General features: G+C 45.2%; 1 protein-coding gene across 1 annotated transcript in view; it reads right to left on the bottom strand.

The window, feature by feature from the left end:
- Window positions 1–18,514, bottom strand: part of EXPH5 (exophilin 5) — a 35,725-nt gene extending 17,211 nt beyond the window's left edge. The window contains exons 1-2 of the mRNA XM_085216245.1: window positions 18,208–18,514; window positions 101–258 (exon numbers count right to left, since the gene is read on the bottom strand). Of these exons, the coding sequence (XP_085072371.1) occupies window positions 101–258; window positions 18,208–18,326 (277 nt within the window). The 5' untranslated portion in view covers window positions 18,327–18,514. The remainder of the gene's footprint in view (window positions 1–100; window positions 259–18,207) is intronic.
- Window positions 18,515–18,744: the final 230 nt, after the last annotated feature.

Genomic DNA, 18,744 nt, shown 5'->3' with positions numbered 1-18,744 from the left:
CAACGTCAGAAACTCCTTAACTACTAAATTCTGAAGTGCTTAAGATATTGGTTTGGTGCCCATTATGATATAGATAAGGAACTGGGAAAATGCAGCTTACTGCTCTTTTTGCTGTTCCTTAGCTGATGCTCTAGTGGTGGTTTTAGCATTGTATTGACATCAATGTTATTCTGGAATTTTTTTCTTTGTATTTCTTCAAACCATTCTCCAGTCACTCCTTGCAGCCCTGCTTCAGATTTCTTTTTCTCCAGGAGTTTTCTAGAAAGGGAAAACAAAATAAAACAATTTATTTTAAACCATTTTAGACATTGCAGACACTTAATTAAGAATTCTTCCCGTAGTTCATTTCTGTACTTGCAGTATATTTCTTTCTATAACATGTCTCAAAAGAGACACAGAGCGACATGATGCATTCACAGCAACCACATGGAAGACTTCAGTGGGAGTAGAATGCTCCTGCTTACCAATGAGACTGTGACTGGCTAAACTGGACTGCTCATATGCCTGCATTATTCTCTGCCTCCAAGTGCATCCTTCTTCCTTGTAAAACGGGGTAATAATTCATAAGCATGACAAAACTAATTGAAAGTAAGATTAGGTCCAGGCAATAATTGAATTAAAATGAATAATACTGCAACAAAGCAATTCTTATAACATTTATTCATTCAGTCATTTAAGCAAAAGCATTAAGAAGATTATTCTGATTTTTCTGAGCAAACTTGATGAGGCCCTGGCAGTGGGTGCCTACCACGTACTTTTTCTGTAAAGGAGAAAAGCAAATACTAAGTTCAGCTAATAGGTATTCATGCAACATGTCCAACGAGTTAGTCACATTTTCCCCTTCCCGTGCTGCACCGTGACTCTGCCTGTGTTGGATATGCATGCAAGCAGATAATGATGGCTATGGATGCTCTACAAACAGGCAGGAGAAGAAGCTACACACACATGGCTACAAACGAAGAAGCTGTTTGGGAGCAGGCTCAGTTTTTACACCAGGAGATCACAGGACTGCATTGCTTATCTGGACATAAAAGAATAACGCACGCTTGCAAAGAAATCTGGATAGTGCAACTTACTTGTTTTCAAACAGCATTACACAAGTGCCTGAAGTACAAATGCAAATGTGGCAAATCCACACCCAATGTTTTCTGATGGCAGCAGAGCAGAACACTGTGCACAGCCTGAAGATGTAACGCCAGTGTTCTACCACGGTGCTCATGTCAATCCTCCATCTTAATCTGTGGTAAAACCCACGTCCAGGAACATGCATTATTCCAGTTATCAATTTACATAAAAACCCTTGTTCTCTCTTGGAGACAACACCGCTTCATGAAACAAACTGAGAATTAAAGGTCTCGCCTGGAAACGGATGTGCGTCCATCTGGAGCTGATACAGAGCTCTGTCCATTCCAGCACCTACTGCTCATCCGTTGGCCTCTGAAGGACTGGAGGGCAGGACAGAGACATTTTTGCTAAGTGAGTATTTCCCCTGAAGAAGACCAACAGGCACAGGCACAAGTGCTTGACATTTCAAATAAATTTATTACAAAGGCAAAGATGTTAATCATCACCGACACTGCTGCACTGTGGGAATGATTCAGCGTGGTGAACGCCATCTGCAGCATGGAAAACAGCTCGCACTAATAGGAACCAGGAGGAGGAGATGAACAAAGTGCTCTCCTGTGCCAACTGCATGACATCACCCACGCAGCCTTAGCAGAGGGGATCTGGGACCTGAGGAGTAGCAGAAGAGCTCGGAGCCAGGCATGAGGTATGCAGGGAGCGGCCGCAGCCGGAGCAAGCGCCTGGAGAGTGTGTGGGGCTGGTCTGCTGAGGTCCCAAAGGTGGAGACCATCTCCTACATCCAACCCCTCCTACAGCTCTTTACAGCAGCCAGAACTCACTGTCCCCCTTTCCAAGGGAAGAGGCTACAAAGCGATGTACAGAAGTGCATCTCTGTGCAGGCAGAAGGGTGACATAGCGCTTAGCAGTGACACCTGACGGCAGCAGCCCCGAGTGCACCCAGCTCCCTGCATCAGCATCCTTCCCATGCCATTGTCCCAAGAGAGCTCTCCAGCTCTTACATCATTTCTATAGGTACCCATTCCAGATGGAAGGAAAAACATCAAAAAACTCACTTACTCTAGCATCCATCATACCAGGCACTGAATGAATGTGCCTACCACCAAAAAATATATTAGATGTTTTGCACAAAGTCTGACATTAACATTTAAACACTGTAAAATCTTTACTGGCACGGGTTTGGCACTGTCTGTACTCATCACCTGTGCACGTGCTGCTTTTGAACGCTGCTGTCATCACCAGCTCATGAAATAAACCCTTGAAATCGCCTATGCACGGTATTTACACACAGATGCACACCCACATATGGAACCCTATATATATATATACAGTTATGAGAGTACAGACTAGTATTAATGTATGTGTAATTGGAGTATCGTGCGACTATTAAACACTTCTCGTTTGCACTGACTCCCAGCCAAACCGCACCGTTGCACCCTGTACCTGCTCTGCCAGGTCTGCACGCCCCTCGTGGCCACGAACTACCAGGGAAGCCCGTCTGGAGGAACAATTACAGCAGGAGATGGTATCTGTAGTCAAAACTGCAATGAACTTGCCTGTGAGGCAGTGCTATTGTTACTCGGATTGCGAATTACATATTGAGACGCTGTGCCGTAGGAGTGCCAGAACACCTAAGCACCCTCTGCACCAAATGCATTAACCCTGCTTTCCTGTCTGTTCCTTCCTTCAGTCCATCCTTCCCCTCCTTTCACACAGAACCACTTCCTCCTGGGAGAGGGCAGCCTGCAGGGCCGGCAGCACCACCAGAAAGCTGCCATGAGATTAAAGGCAGCTCCCATCCCAGGTGACATCCAGGAGCCCGTGCCACGAACCACAGCAGGCAGCAATCCAGCGTGAGCTCAGCGGCTGCACCTCTCTAACTTTTCCCATCAGTGAGCCTACGCAACATCTGAACCAATGAGACACTCGAGAGCAATTCCTCCACAGTATTTTTCAAAACATCTCTTCCTTCTTGGCTTAAGCGTGTCCCAGTGTTTCTTATGCAGACTTCTCCAGGGAAAAGTTAACCTACATGGGTGGGTGCATCAGACTTCCACGTGCATTATCATGAACACTGTCAAACGAGCTGCAGCCGTCCTGCCACTCTCTGTTAGGATAATAAGGAGCTGTCATTGCTGCTGTAAGAGAAAAGGTTTTTTCTCTACCATTCTCATGCTGGACACAGAGTAAAAGACAAACGCGTAAGGCAGTGAAACTGGACTGCCAAATAGGACATTTGGGGACATCTCTGCTGTTTGCAGTGGCAATTCAATCCCACTTTTGTCAAAGCAGAAGTTGTTGGTTTGAGCAGAAGCGGGATGTCTCCAGCGACTTTTCCCATACACTCCAGGAGAGGGCAAAGCTGAGGCAGTCACCAAGCAGCAGAACCACATGCACTGGATTGCCAAAGCACCGGGTTTGTTCCCCAGATCTTAGTCCTCAATCTGGGAAGACAATGCTGAAAGGGCTACACATAAAACCAGGGCCAAAAGCATGAGCTGGCAACTAGAGCAGGACAGCTTATCTGCAAACAGTCACCTAAATAAGCTTGTGTCTTTACTTTGTTTATATTTTTCACTTTGCCAGTGAGAAAAAGCTAAGATGCTAAAGAACAGGGCCAGAAGCAGCAGCTACCTCCCACCTTCCACTTCCCACCTTCCCACTGCTGTAGGCATTAAATCCACATGGCTGAGCTCACATCTTTACCATTTATATTGCCAGACAATGTTCTAGACAACTATGGCTGTTATCACAGCCCTGGATAGCTCTAAAATGGGTATGCAAGAATATTTTCTTATTTACAGTTCCTTTTAATGTTCTAAAAAATCATCTGAAGGCATACCTTAAACATGTCCTCTTATTTAAAAAAAAAAAAGAGAAAGAGGTATTACTGAAAACATCAAAGACTACCAGAGCTGAAATAACTACAAGAAACAAAACAATTATCCACCATTTCACATTTCATAGCAAAGTACCCCAACATTCTGTTGCCAAGCTGCCAAAGAAGCTTCTGTATCAGGTTAATCCTGCCAGGAAGAGAAATAAGCACAGAGAGCCCAGATATTCTTTCCTAATGCGTCAGACAGACAGTAGGCCTATTCTCTAAGGCAGACTTCTTTCTCTGTAGCGTGTGCATTTTTTTTACTCTCATCAAAGCAACCTTTTGTTTGTTTTTCTTTCTTACTGCTATTTGGCTAATGTCTGTGAAGCAAATAGTCTCTATTATTATATGTAAAAGAAGTACATGAATCAGAGAGGAAAACTGACTCCAATGTTTTGGTTGCACACATGACAAGATGGTGGAGAAAAATCTAACTGAAGAGCCACTTGTTCTTTCCAGTACCCTTTATGTGTGCAGAATTAAGCACTCCCTGGAAAAATCAAGGCCTTCTCTGTTTGAATTAACAAAACACTGCCCTGGCAATAATGCCTGAATTTAACTCAGGCTGATGCAAATCAACCAGTTAGGTTGTATTTTCTCTTCCCACAAATACTTGCTTTCTTCATATTTTTCATTTTCATTACGGCTGCTGCTGTTACTTACTATGCATTGGTTTTACAACACCTATTAACACACTAAGTTGCCTTCAGAAGTCATATTTGTCTAAACATCCGACCAATAAAACTAAACATAAGGAAGGGCAATGAGTAGTAGCCACAACAAGGAAGACCGAAGAGTGCCCTGGTTCAGCACTTTGTCCAACCATAACCCAAATACCACCGAACGCAATGGACCGACTTTCATGCCTTCAGCAGCTGCTGGAGAGTCACCTAGTGGTGACACTGCAGGATGGAGAGGAGGAACTGCAAATACCAAGCAAGGTTCACCTTAAGGACAGGGGAAAGCTTTCACAGCCCAGCACTGAACCATGCGAGTACGTTCTCAAACCCACTTGGACTGATGGCAGCTTATAATTATCCTTAAAGATTTAGACGCTGAAAATGTGCAATACCAAGAGAAGGAAGTGGGGAGAGAGTAAAAAGGGAATTTATCTTTGTAGTTTTTCCTCCCAGGCTGTGCATTTTAAGAGGAAGAAGTCCCATAGACACAAACATACCACTTGCGCACACAACCTGGATACCCACTCTCTATAGTACCTTTTCAAGCTGCAAGTAGGGTTAGCTAAGCAGACAGATGCAAACAGCAGATGTCATTTTGTCCCCAGAGCAATTCCTTGACAACGGACACCAGAGCCATACATTATATTTGGTTATATGTGTCAGGGATGCAGACAGGGAATATGTGTGTTAAAGGCAGGGCACTTTTTGTGCCCTTACTGAAGTCCCGCCCTGTTTGCTCATGGAAAAATTCTTCTACTCCCACCTCTCTTCTTATTATTAAAAAGCAGAAAAATACAAAACGTGACCCAGGAAATTTCTTTAATACATAAACATGTTTGTAAAATTCCTGTGACACTTTACAAAGTTTCAGAACTCTCAGAGGGAAGAAATAGTCATCAACACTGATTACACTCAAACCCACAAAGACAGTGAGACTATCAGCAAGCACAATCATTACCTTCAGACTCTTCCTGTGTGCTGAATACTTCTTTCCACTCTGCAATTCACAACGTCTTCTGTGTCATCATTTTTTTTTTAACTCAAGCCACACTGTACATGGGCTAGAAGTTCTGCTTTTTTTCTCGAAGTGCTGATTTATTACATGAAACTACACACAATGAATATACTGCAGACTTCTTTCCTAGCTGCTGTTCTCCTTCACCAAATCCTATGCTTCATTTCCACCTCCAGCTTCCATCCCCAGGGCAAGAACACAGAGAGAACATTCTCTCTGCTCTGGCAGCTCAGGAATCAGAAGATCTCAACTAACTCCAAAATCAGGAGCTCGATGACTGTCTTCATAACACGAAGTTTCTAAAGCACAGAGCGCTGCTAATTGAGATCACGGGAGCTGAGGGTGTAACAAGCTGTAACAAAACTTCAAAACATTGCTTTTAACAATAAGCCATTATTTCAGCAGCTGCCCCAGGTTTACAGTGAAAATACTATTTTAGCCCTATTGGAACAAACAGAAAAGGCTGTAAGTATATGTATTTTCATTGAGTTTATAAATACTTAGAATATAAAAGCTTTCAGTCCTTTAGGCAGCCGGTCAACAAGAGTGAATGAGGTCAAATACCACTGTAATACCACAGCCATCAGCAAGGATCCATTCTCTGTTGGGCTGATTCTCTGCTGTTTCCTCTACGTGAAGTGCAGAACAGTGGGAAGCTCCAAGCTGAGAACATTTTACAGATGTCTGCATATAGTGTCTGTGAATGAGGTACAGATCTGATGGGCAAGGTAAAGCATTACTTTGTTATGTTGCCAACACTCACAAGCTACCTGCCAATATGATGTGGTAATAACAAAACAAATTCATGATGCAACGGAAAGGAAGGCTACCCATCATTCTTTAAAGTGTGCCACATAGCTCCTGAATTGTAGCAATTAATATCTCTAACGAGATGACTGCATTAATAGGAATTTTCATTAGCATTAATAGATGCTAACAGGGGCAATGGGTATAATTCTCCATGCAAAGTTTCTGATTTGATAGTAGGGACAGATGAAGTCTCAAAGACATTATATAACAGAAGTACATTTTGGGCTCCTGAATTTCTGTCCTGGAAGCCTTACACAGAAATCTGGATGAATACCATGTGTCCCACACATGCAGTGAATCCTAGATCTTTGAACTGTGTAAGTGCATTTATCAATGTACTCCAGCACACAGTCAGATCAGCGGGGCTCACGCATGTCTGGAAATCTGAGACAAATCTGCTTGAAGAGATAACACCAAGACTGGAAGGGTAGATGGGGTGGGAGGCTGGGAATCAGGTTTTCTTAGGTGTCCCAGTTTAATTTGAGGGTAATGATTAACAGTCAACCTATTTACTCTTCCAGGGCAGAGCTGCTAGTTGATTGTGGGACCTTTTACAAATATTGATAGCATGCTTAGAGACAGCCGTCTCTGCAAGTAATTTACAGCTCAGCTATAAATTTAAACTGCCTTACAAAGACAGCTTTGTAAATGCTGTTTCTCTACTACATTACTTTCTTCATTCAAAACCTTTCCTTGTTAAAAATACAAGAGAAAATAAGGCAAAAGAAAGAGGCCAGATGAGAATGCTGAATAATGGAACTTGATTCCAAAGACAAAGGTTCCACCTCTGCAAACAAATTTCTGGACAATAGACCTGGACAGGTCTATACAATTTGGAGCTACAGATCTAATTATAGAATCATCAAGGTTGGAAGAGACCTCTAAGTCATCCAGTCCAACTGTTCACCTATCACCAGTATTTCCCACTAAACCATGTCCCTCAATACAATATCTAAATGTTTCTTGAACACCTACAGGGTCAGTGACTCCACGACCTCCCAGTGCAGCCAATTTCAGCACCTGACCTCTCTCTCAGAGAAGTATTTCGTAGGCTTAGATGTCTGCTGGCACAGGGCTAATCTTGAAGCCTAAGGATCTCAAAATACACATTTGCAACCTCAGGCAACTGCAGAGTCTCACAGACCCGAAGCAAGAGTCTGGTAAACAGATGTAATGTAGAAGGTTATGTGTGCATATCTTGTTTACGTGTTACTGCAACACAACAAAAGTCTTGTTTACACTGCTTTAAGTTAAGGGATGCGGTCATAAGAATGGATGAAACTCTGAAATTTCACAGAATGGTTGTTTTTCATCTGAAAATATAGCAGATACATATTATATACTTACACAGCCCTTGATACAGAGGATTACAATCTCCTAATTTATCACATCTCAGGAAACATATAATTCTTTCAGTAATTTAAATACACATGCATAAATTACATAAATACCTTAATATTAAGATACAAATATATATTTAAGATCATTCAAGACTACAATAAAGGAAGAAACAGAACACCAAGACCTCTAGCCATGCTGCTGCAGCTCTCCAAGATCTCAGGCCCACTTCGCTTGGAATCCACAGATAAAGCAAGCAGAAGAAATAAAGTTGGGTGATTAATCCAAGCACAAATTAAATTGTGTGTAATTTATATAAGATAAAGTAAAAATAGACTGCATTTTCATCATTTAGTCTTAGCTTTTATTTGGTGTTTTTGATGTGTTTGGCAACTGTCGTACCAATATACACATCTAATTATTTTTAAGGTAAGACTGATGAAAAGAGTACAGGTCCAAGTAGGAATTTAAAATGCAGGCATTTAAGTACAGCTTATTACATTTAACAGTGTTAACAAAATGGTCTAGCTACAATTAAGGATTAGAAACACTTTTAATATGAACATTTAGATGCACAAATCTCTAGGAAAAGTTCCCAGTTTTCCCCTGCTTTATTTAATACATTTCATACATGAAATCTGTGTGTTGTGAAAAGTTTCAGACTGTCAGCACTAGGAAATTAAATCACTTTTAAACATAAAAACCAGAACAGGAGAAGTCTGAACTGAGGTCTGTCCTTCGACTGTAAAGTCCTGCAAAGGTTATACAACACAGAAGAAAACGAAGTATCTGTGCCAAAGGCTCAAACTCCATTTGGTGAAACTCCACTTGATTTGAAAATTAGGTTCAGAGAGCAAAATGACTGTAAAGGCTGATTAAACTTGGTATATATAAATCACTAACAGAAGTGAAAAGGAGATAGATGCATGCAACATCCTACAAATGTTGTCAAAACAGTATTTATGATGATTCTGTGATCTGACACAAACTACTGAATGTCAGCTGAAGTCTTGACATTCAGCCCAATGGACTTTGCTCCCAACTGTTAGGTTTCTCCTACAACTACAAGAAATGCAAGGTGGGTATTCCAGCACATGTTGCCATCTTTCACAGGACTACAGGACACACATAATCTGAAAACAGTGGAGCACAGCTGTGCCTGTACTAGTGGAGATACACAGCTGCTTTGAACATGAATTGACCCTGTTCCTGTGCAACACTTTTTTCCACTGCCTGGCATAACTAATTTAATACTTCTGAAACAAATGCAAGGACCTAAAGCTGTTCAGGACACTGCGAATATACAAACTGTCAGAACCCCAAGACATTTCTGAGATCCTTCCAGGGCTGCTCACCACAGACCAATATTCATCCCTTTTTAAGGCAACAACAGGCAGCACAGGCATTACCTTTTGGAGCACCGGTGACTTGAACTGTGGTGGAAAGAGAGGCTGCTGAGGACATGGAAACATTACTATAACAGAACTCAAACCTAGGAAGCAAGGAGGCTTCCTACAAGATGCATGAGTCCGTAACTGGTTCACAGCTCCGTGGAAAAACTAACCAAACCAGACTGTTCTGCATCAGCATGCACTGCCGTCACTTTAATGATCTACTTATTCTTGTGACCTAGTCAATTTATCCAGGTACACAAAACCAGATTAATTCTGTTTTTTAATTAAGTTTGGACTTAGAAGCTACCTATCCGTAAGTTTAAAGGCAACCCTGGGCTTAAGTCTCATATGTCTTAACAAATGCCTTCTTCCTGACATTCCAGCTGACATCAGCAAGTGGTCTACATAGTAATAATCATCGTCATCATCTTGTTTTTCATTTTTACACTTTATCACTTGAAAATGCATACTTCATGACACAACACATACCCTAGCACAATGCATATTCTGGCACAAGGCCTCTGTGTGAATGAGCCTGGATGGAAGACCCATAACATGTCCTGCCCACTCCTGTGGGTTTGGCTGCCCGAATGCCAAAAAGGGCAGAGCTGGTGGCATAGGAGAAAGCTCTTGTGAAACAAGCCAGAGGCCTCAGCCAGGGCTGTCCCTCCTTCCCCCAGGAGCTGCTTTTAAGTGGAGGCTGTCCCACTGTGCTGTGCCTGAGCCACAGCCCAGACGTGTCACAGCTGTGCAAGGCCACAGCCCAGTTGATCATGGCCTGGACCACAGGCTGACATCGCTGTGTGGTTCCTGCTGGCCATGTCAGCCTCAGCCTGCCTGGCCATCACTGGGCCATAGCCAACCCCAGCCAGCACCACCTGGCCTGATCTTGGCCCTGCTGTGTCATGATGGCCTAATCTGGCAATGGGCTGGGGCTGCCACCAGCTTTGGGATGGGACTGGCCCTGGTGGTGAGGCCTCCCCCTGATGGCCCCATGGGGACACTCATGGATTCTGCAACCCTGGCTTCCAGGGAGCATCGCCTGGACAGTGTGAAGAAGGCAGACACACACAGATGCCCAACCAGACAGGCTCCTCCATAGGCAGCACACCTTTTTGTGGTCTTCCTGGGCCCAACTCTGCCACCACACATGCTGTAAAAAACTCCTGCCCAACAACACAAACAAGTGCACAGCTCTGGAGGACGGGATCAATCTGTCACAACGCTGAAGTAAGTTTCCTATGATCAGACACCAGAAATCTGGCAGCAATGCCACCTGAACCCTGCTCTTTAAACATGAAACAAATTATCAGGCACTGGGTTAAACAGAACAGATCTATAATGCTAAAAGCGAAACAGAAAATGGCAGCTGTCCGTCCACCACTCCACCACAGCCTGTAATCCACCTGCCCCTCCTCAGCTCATGTAAAGTCACCTTCTTCTTCTTCAAGCCTCTCTGCAACAAATTATTATCACTCAAAAACAGCCATAAGGAAAAATTCTAGCAGTATTTTGATAAGCAGCTTCACCACTTGTCTTTGATTATGGCAAGCAACCCCTTCTTAAACAAGAGCAGTCCCAAAGTGGGATTACTTATCACAGTAATTGTTTACCAAACTGAGAAAACATTTTTACATTGCAGTGTTTCCTGCCACTTTTGCTTCTATTTACACTGCTAGCATATTCTCCCTTCAGGGCTTCAAGGACCTGTTTTCATGTTTACAAACCACTAACCATGCCAGTGGCACATTATCAGGAGTAAATAATAATAGCATCTCCTTCACAAACAAGACACAATAGGGCAATCATGCCCTGGAACATCAAGGGCGGAGTATATCTTATGAAAGAATTTCTTTATTAATGCCTTGTTCAGAGAGGGAGTGCCAGTGAAACCACAGTATTCCTGAGTGCTGGTGCCTTGGTATCCTACTCTTCCCACCTATGCTGATTATGGGTACTTGGGGTTGATTCTAAAAACTATTTCTAATTTTAAGGAGTTGGGGCCCTATCTAAATCTTTTGCCAAGTAAGTTATTCTGACTCTCTACACAGATACCTCTGTGAACATGCCAAAATTACCCTTGGGTTAAATACTGAAGTGTCAGACCTCACTAAATGTAAGCAAGACAGAATAATTTGCTCGCAGAATAACTGAAGCACCAGGAGGGGGGCTGAGTATGGTTGCACCTTTGCAATAAATGCTTCTGAGGTTAAGAGAATGGGAAAAAAACAATGGAAAAGTACATTTCCTACACAGTGTTTTATTGCCATCTTCTATCATCAGACCCGTGAGAGAAAATGTCAGCCAAGAGAATACAATTGCAGCAAAGGACGGATGCTGTAAATGATGTGCTGTAAGGCAATGACAACAATTGTGCTCTTGTAAAAATAACTGCATCCAAATAATTTGTTGTAGAGCTCATCTAGAACAAAATAAGGAGGGGATTCATCTTTCCCCCAAGAATTACATGCTGTCAATGGGTCACTAAGAGAGGAGCAGTGAGTAATGCTGAATGTTTCTCTCAATTAATTTCTTTTGCTTTCATCTTTAAATGGGAGGATAAAATGAAAACAAACCTCTCCTTTGCTACATACGCAAATTAAAAATCACATAAACCAACATGGAAATAAGTAAAACAAATTAAAGCAATAGGATTGAGAGATCTTCTCTACCAAAAGCTCAATTTCCTTTTCCTCTTTTTTTGCTTTCTTAATTTTAATTCACTGACAGGTTGATGCCTGAAATATGCTCTGGGGCTGGATTTTTTTTTTTTTTCATTCCTTCTAGAAAACAAAACAACACAACATACACACAAAAGCACTTCTCACACAGTACAGGCATAGTTTTTTCTAGAAACATGATCAGGAAGCTTCTAACCGGGGGGGTAGGTTCAATTCCCTGCTTAGTTGCCTGTTATTTTCAGTGTCTCATTTGAAAGTGAAGATAATAGCATTTCTTCTTTTCTCAGATCAATAAATTAAAGTGACAGAAAGCTACCATATGTAGTCACAGTAGAGTGCATTACATGATACAGAGGAATCTCCTAAAAGTTAGCAATTAAACAACACAGAGCACTTCAGTCTGCTTAAATCCATTCTCTGTTAACCCATATCCCATATGCGGTAACTCCCAACTATTCATTTTTTTTCCTAATGCAAGTAAACCAGTTACCTCTCCACCATGCCACAGTCCCGTACCTGCTGCCTCTTTTAAGCAGTTAGCTCCATACCTCCTTGTTCCTCTTGTCCCAGCTGTTGCTCTCTTGGCTCTCTGTGCTGTTTCAGTGGCAGAGGAGCATTTCCATGCCGAGCCGGAGCACCTGCTCAGGCAGCCAGAGGGACCAGCAGCCCCATGGCTAGCGGGATGACACCTGCTCAGGCACTACCTGCCTTCCACAAGCTGCAGAGGGAGGTGCTCCCCAGAGATTAAAGGCAGCAGCTCCACCTCTGTATTCCATAGTTTGATGCCTACTGCAACAGAGTCTTCCTGAGTGGACTGCCTGCCAGCCCCTTGCCAAGCTGCCAATGAGTGCTGTCACAGAATCACAGAATCACAGAATTGTAGGGGTTGGAAGGGACCTCTAGAGATCATCGAGACCAACCCCCCTGCCAAAGCAGGTTCCCTACACCAGGTCGCACAGGTAGGCGTCCAGGCGAGACTTGAATATCTCCAGAGAAGGAGACTCCACAACCTCCCTGGGCAGCCTGTTCCAGTGCTCCGTCACCCTCACCGTGAAGAAGTTCTTACGCACATTCGTGCGAAACTTCCTATGCTGCAGCTTATGTCCGTTTCCCCTCGTCCTGTCTCCACGTACCACTGAAAAGAGACTGGCCTCACCACTATGGCCGCCACACCTCAGATATTTATAAGCCTGGATCAGGTCCCCTCTCAGTCGTCTTTTCTCAAGGCTAAACAGACCCAGTTCACTTAGCCTTTCTTCATAGGGGAGATGCTCCAGGCCCTTCACCATCTTGTGGCCCTCCGCTGGACTCTTTCCAAGAGATCCCTGTCTTTTTTGTACTGGGGAGCCCAGAACTGGACACAGTACTCCAGATGAGGCCTTCCCCGGGCAGAGTAGAGGGGGAGAATCACCTCCCTCGACCTGCTGGACACGCTCTTCTTAATGCACCCCAGAATGCCACTGGCCTTTTTGCCCACGAGGGCCAAAAACACTGCTGGCTCACAGCCAACCTGTCGTCCACCAGGACGCCCAGGTCCCTCTCTGCAGAGCTCCTCTCCAGCAGCTCATTCCCCAGCCTGTATTGGTGCATGCAATTATTCCTCCCTAGGTGTAAGACCTACACTTGCTTTTGTCGAACCTCATCCGGTTTCTTACTGCCCAGTTCTCCAGCTTGTCCAGGTCTTGCTGAATGGTAGCTCAGCCTTCAGGCATGTCAGCCAATCCTCCCAACTTCGTATCATCAGCAAACTTGCTGAGGGTGGCCACTATCCCCTCATCAAGGTCATTGATGAAGATGTTGAACAAGACCAGGGCCCAGCACAGACCCCTGGGGGACACCACTGGCTACAGGTCTCCAGCCAGACTCTGCACCACCAACGACGACCCTCTGCGCTCTGCCAGTCAGCCAGTTCTCAACCCACCTCACTGTCCACTCGTCTATCCCACATTTCCTCAGCTTTGTTATAAGGATGTCGTGGGAGACAGTATCAAATGCCTTTCTAAAATCAAGGTAGATTACATCTACCGCTCTTCCCCCATCCACCCAGCATGTGACAGCAACATAGAAGGCCACCAAGTTAGTCGAGCACGACCTCCCCTTGGTGAACCCATGCTGACTACTCCTGATAACCTCCTTTTCTCCCAGTTGTCTGGAGATGGTATCCAGCACAAGCTGTTCCATCACCTTTCCAGGGACGGAGGTGAGGCTGACAGGCCTATAATTACCCGGATCTTCCTTCTTGCCCTTTTTGAAGATCAGAGTGACATTGGCTATCCTCCAGTCCTGAAGGGACTGGAAGCAGCCTCCATGGTTACCCTGCCATTGGCTTCTTGGAGAAAGGACAGAAAAGAGAAGCACCTACAGGTTTGTTAAGCCTTTTGGTACCTGGAGCTCCATATGTAAATATCAACTGTCAAATCTTTTTTTCAACTTCTGTCCCCAGCAGCTGGAAAACAAAGCTTGAGAACATTGTCTGGGTGTACAATGAAGCCTTGAAACCAGATGTCAAAAGAGATCTGGAGTGCTTTTATATCATAATTTTCAAGCCTATTCCACTGTGTGTGAAAAGCTGATCTGTGGTATCATTACCTGCATCTACTGCAAGCATTTGGTGTGTTCTTATGGAAACTGAACTGCCAGGCAGCCAATTGAACATAATGCCATCCGATGAAGAAGCTGGATGCCTCCCTGTCTCCTCACAGGCATCTGGCTGTGATTGGAGGATTTAAGAGAAGGAACCTGCTTCCATAGGCATCTACAAGTTCATCAGTTTCACTAACCACGTTGACTGAAACAGTCACTTTCTGTGACAGAGTTAGTTTTCAGTTTTTAATATTATAATTAGATCACACATTCCATTAATTTTTTTTTCTCCAACAAGAATGCTTATGATACATGAATTTTCCTCCAAAGTAGTATTGTGAATAAGACTGGATTTGATGAACAAGAATACTGAAGCTGGGCGTTATCCCAGCCCAAAACTAATAGTTTTTGTTTGCTTGTTTTGAATTATGCAGTACATACTTACTATTAAGTTTCTGTATTAATTTCAGAGTGCATGGCAGTGTGTGTACAGTCATATGAGTTACACCAAAGCTGGCTGCTGCAGCCTCTCTGAGCCTGTTTCATAGGAGAAGCTCAGCTACATCTGTTTGCAGTAGCTACTCAAAGGTATTATTGTTCACAATGGCCACGGGAGGGCACTAGAAAGAAGAAAACAGGCGAAAAAAAAAAGGCAGTTTATGGGAATCCACGGCCCAGAACACAGCAGGAGCCCTGCTAGACATCGAAAACAAGAACAAATGGAGGTCCGACAGGGTCACAGTCCATTTCTGAATAAAAGGGAGAGTAAAACTGACAGGTCCTGAAAGCTTCACACAGAGCTGTGGGGCTTGCCAAGCTCCAAGGAGCAGAGAATGGGCTGGAGGTGCCCAGAAGGTACGTCGTGCGGGAATGGGAATGGAGAGCACCAAGCAGGGTCTCAGCTTGTGCTGAGCCCACAGCTGCAGAAATGGCACAAACGGCTGCAAAGGTCACATGTTCAGCTCCACACAAAGGCTACAAAGGTGAGTAGTTCCGTTGGAAGGGACCTTCCAAGTCATCTCATCCAACTGCCTGACTAAGGCTAGCCAAAAGCTAAAGCATACTGTTGAGGGCATTATCCAAATGCTTCTTGAACACCGACAGCTGTGGGGTATCAACCACCTTTCCAGGAAGCCCGTCCCAGTGTCTGACCAACCCTCATGGTACAGAAATGCTTCCTAATGCCCAGTCTTACCCTCCCTGGTGCAGTTTTGTGCTGTTCCCATCATACCATCAGCTCTTCTCTCTGCTTCCCCTCCCTGGGGAGTTGTAGAAAGGGAACTGGGGAGGGCTGTACAAAGTGACATATAAAGCAGCCCCCTGCACACATTTCATTTCATGCTGCACCGCAATTCGTTTGTGTGACAATCAGCTCCTCTAATTGTCATTTGCTGGACAAGGTGAGCCAGCAGCCATCTTTTGAATGCAGAACTTATTACTCGCAGCAAAACCAGTTGATAAAAAGACAAAAGCCTGCTCCTGCCTTTTTTTTTTTCCTTTTAAATCCAGGGTGAGTTGTATTTGGGAATGGATTTCAATGTTTCGAGAGATTTGCAGACAGTTATATGCTCACTTGTCTGACACCAACCAGCATGCATAAGAGCAGTACTGTCACTGGAATTTGATTTGTGATCCATGAGAAAACTCTTCATTCCTTCTATCTGTCTGAGACAGATTATACAGGAATATGTTACACTGCAAGCAGAGGGAGGCACTGAGCAGACTTGAGCCCACTGGTTGTTATTAACTTGCTCCCCAGTTCTGTCCAGCTCCTGGTTGCTCTTTCAAAAAGCATGGCCAAGAGCAGAATGGGGCACCTCTCCTTGGTGCCTTCATGCACGGAAGTCATATCGATGAAACCTCTCTTCCCATTGTACATCACCTCCCATACACCCTACTGGATTCATGGCATAAATCAAACCTTGAGAATTACACTTCAGAAGCACCACAGGAGCAAGCTGAAGCAGTGCCCAGGCATTATTTTAAAATCTTAGAACTGAAAAAATGTGTACAAAGTTAATTATCAGAACAGTAATAATAATGAATTGGAGACAAGGGGGCAGGCATATGAGCTCAAGAGGAGCAAATGTGATTTTAGTTGGAGTCTCTGAAGCTCACTGTGGCCATATAAGAACAGCAGGACTAGGCCCTCTAGGGTCATCACTATTACTTAGATTATAGTAGCAGCACCACAAAGACTGCTTGTGATGGGACTCACCTGGCCTGAAGGGCTTAAAGGATATGTGAGACCAGGTAGACAAGTGGAGTGAGGAAGAAAGTACTTTTATTAGGATAAAGTGATTAACAGTTTGCCCAAGGACACTTAGAAAGCCTTTGACAGAACCAGGACTTTAACCTAGATTTCAGTTTGGCGCCTTAATCATAAACGCTTCATGTATCTTTCCCAATGTCTCTTCAACAGCGATTTAAAGTAGGCTCCGTCTCAGTACAGCATCACCAGAAATGTCTTCTCATGCCATAAGCTGATTTTGACAGCCTTTGCATGAAGAGAGATCACTTTTTGTCAACAGCACCCTGGTTTCAGCTGGGATAGAGTCAATTTTCTTTCTAGTGTGGTGCTGCATTTGGGATTTAGGATGAGAGTAATGCTAACACATTGCTAACACAGCGATGTTTTAGTTGTTACTGAGCAGTGCTCACACTGAATCAAACTCTTCTGCCTCTCCCCCTTCTGAGAGGGGTTGGGGCTGCCCAGGAGCTGGGAGGGGACAGAACCAGGGCACCAGACCCAAAGTGGACAAAGGGATACCCCATATCATATAGCATCACACTGAGCAGTGACAGTGGAAGTGTAGGGCAGCTGCTGCTCAGAGACTGGCTGAGCATCATCAGTCAGTGGGTGGGGAGCAACTGTGTTGTGCATCACTTGTGGTTTTCAAAATTCTTTTTTTTTTTCCTGTTTTCCCTTTCTTATTAAACTGTCCTTATCTCAGGCCACGAATTCTTGCACATTTTTCTAGTTTTGATTCTCTCCCCATCCTGCTGTGGGGCAGCCAGCAGAAGGCTGTGTGGGACTTAGCCATGACACCCTGCCAGCTGCTGATGGAGGCACAAGCACAGAGCTGGCAGCAGATGGAAGCCCTGAATTCCAGAGCCAACTACTGCTTCTTGAGCCTTCGAAAACAGCCAGCAGAGAACCCAACTGGACAGCAACATTAACGTTCCTTCTATAGCTAAATGAGTGTGCTATTAGTGAGAAGTGCCTGCAGGTGCTGAAGTGTCCCTGTTCACTGCAGAGGAGTTGGGCTAGACAGCCTTTCCAGGGCTCTTCCAACTCCAACCATTCCACGACTCTGAGGTGAGAGGACGGCGCCTTTCACTTGCACATTGTCTGCGAGGCATAGGAAGCTTCACGCGGAGTAAGAAATAATAACCTCTAAAGCTAAGTGATAAACCTATCTTTTATTTGTTCCTTGACCCTTGCTTTCACCGTCAACAGTGAGCGTCGGTGATGGCATGCGGCTGTTCTACACGGCTCGTCCAAGGACGCGTGCACTTGAACGCACCCTCCGTCCCGCAGAGCCCCGCAGCGCTGTCCCGCCGCCACGTACCTCGTTCCCCCACCACAGCGAACACCGACGACGCCAAAGCCAGAACCCGCCGCCCCGCTGCCTCCCAGCCGCACCTGCCACAACACGCGGGGCCCCGAGGCTGCCTGTGCCCGGGACGGGGCGCCGAGCTGCCCGCCGGGACCGCGCCGTCCCCAACCTGCTCGCAGTACCTCACTCTGTCCTTCTCCGCCCGCCGCAGCTCAAAGTCCCTCTGCAGCACCTGAAAAATCGTCCTGGCTTCCTCCTCGCTTAAAAAACTGAGGTCCGGCCGCTGGGGAGCCGCGCTCATGGTTTGGCTTATCTCTCTGCGGGCGACCGGAGGGCGGCGGGCGGCGCGGAGCCCCTCGCAGTGCGGCGCGACTCCCGCATGGCCGAGCCCGGCGGGACGCCTGCCGTCCCGCGCCCGCACCGCGGCCCTCTGCCGCACCGCCCTGCCGCGCCCTCTGCGCCTCCCTCCCTCCCTCTCGGCCTGGCGAGGCGGGGAGGAGGCGGGTCCGCAGCGGGAGTTGCTGCTCGGTGCCCGCGGGCGGGACAGACCGGAGCTGCGCGCAGGATTGCTCTGGTCCCGGCTGCGCCGTGCCGCCCCGGGCAGTCGCTCGGGCCGGAGACGGTAGTTTGTGTTAGCGGTGCTGGAAGTTTTCAGGAAGAAATAGCCAAGGAGTTCTTAACCTCTCTGTGATGAGCGTATCTAGAGTCAAGAAATCATT

The sequence above is a fragment of the Meleagris gallopavo genome, chromosome 1, assembly GCF_905368555.1.
Source record: "Meleagris gallopavo chromosome 1, MGAL_WU_HG_1.1, whole genome shotgun sequence".
Taxonomy (NCBI): domain Eukaryota; kingdom Metazoa; phylum Chordata; class Aves; order Galliformes; family Phasianidae; genus Meleagris; species Meleagris gallopavo.
This window is presented reverse-complemented; position numbering and strand designations above follow the sequence as displayed.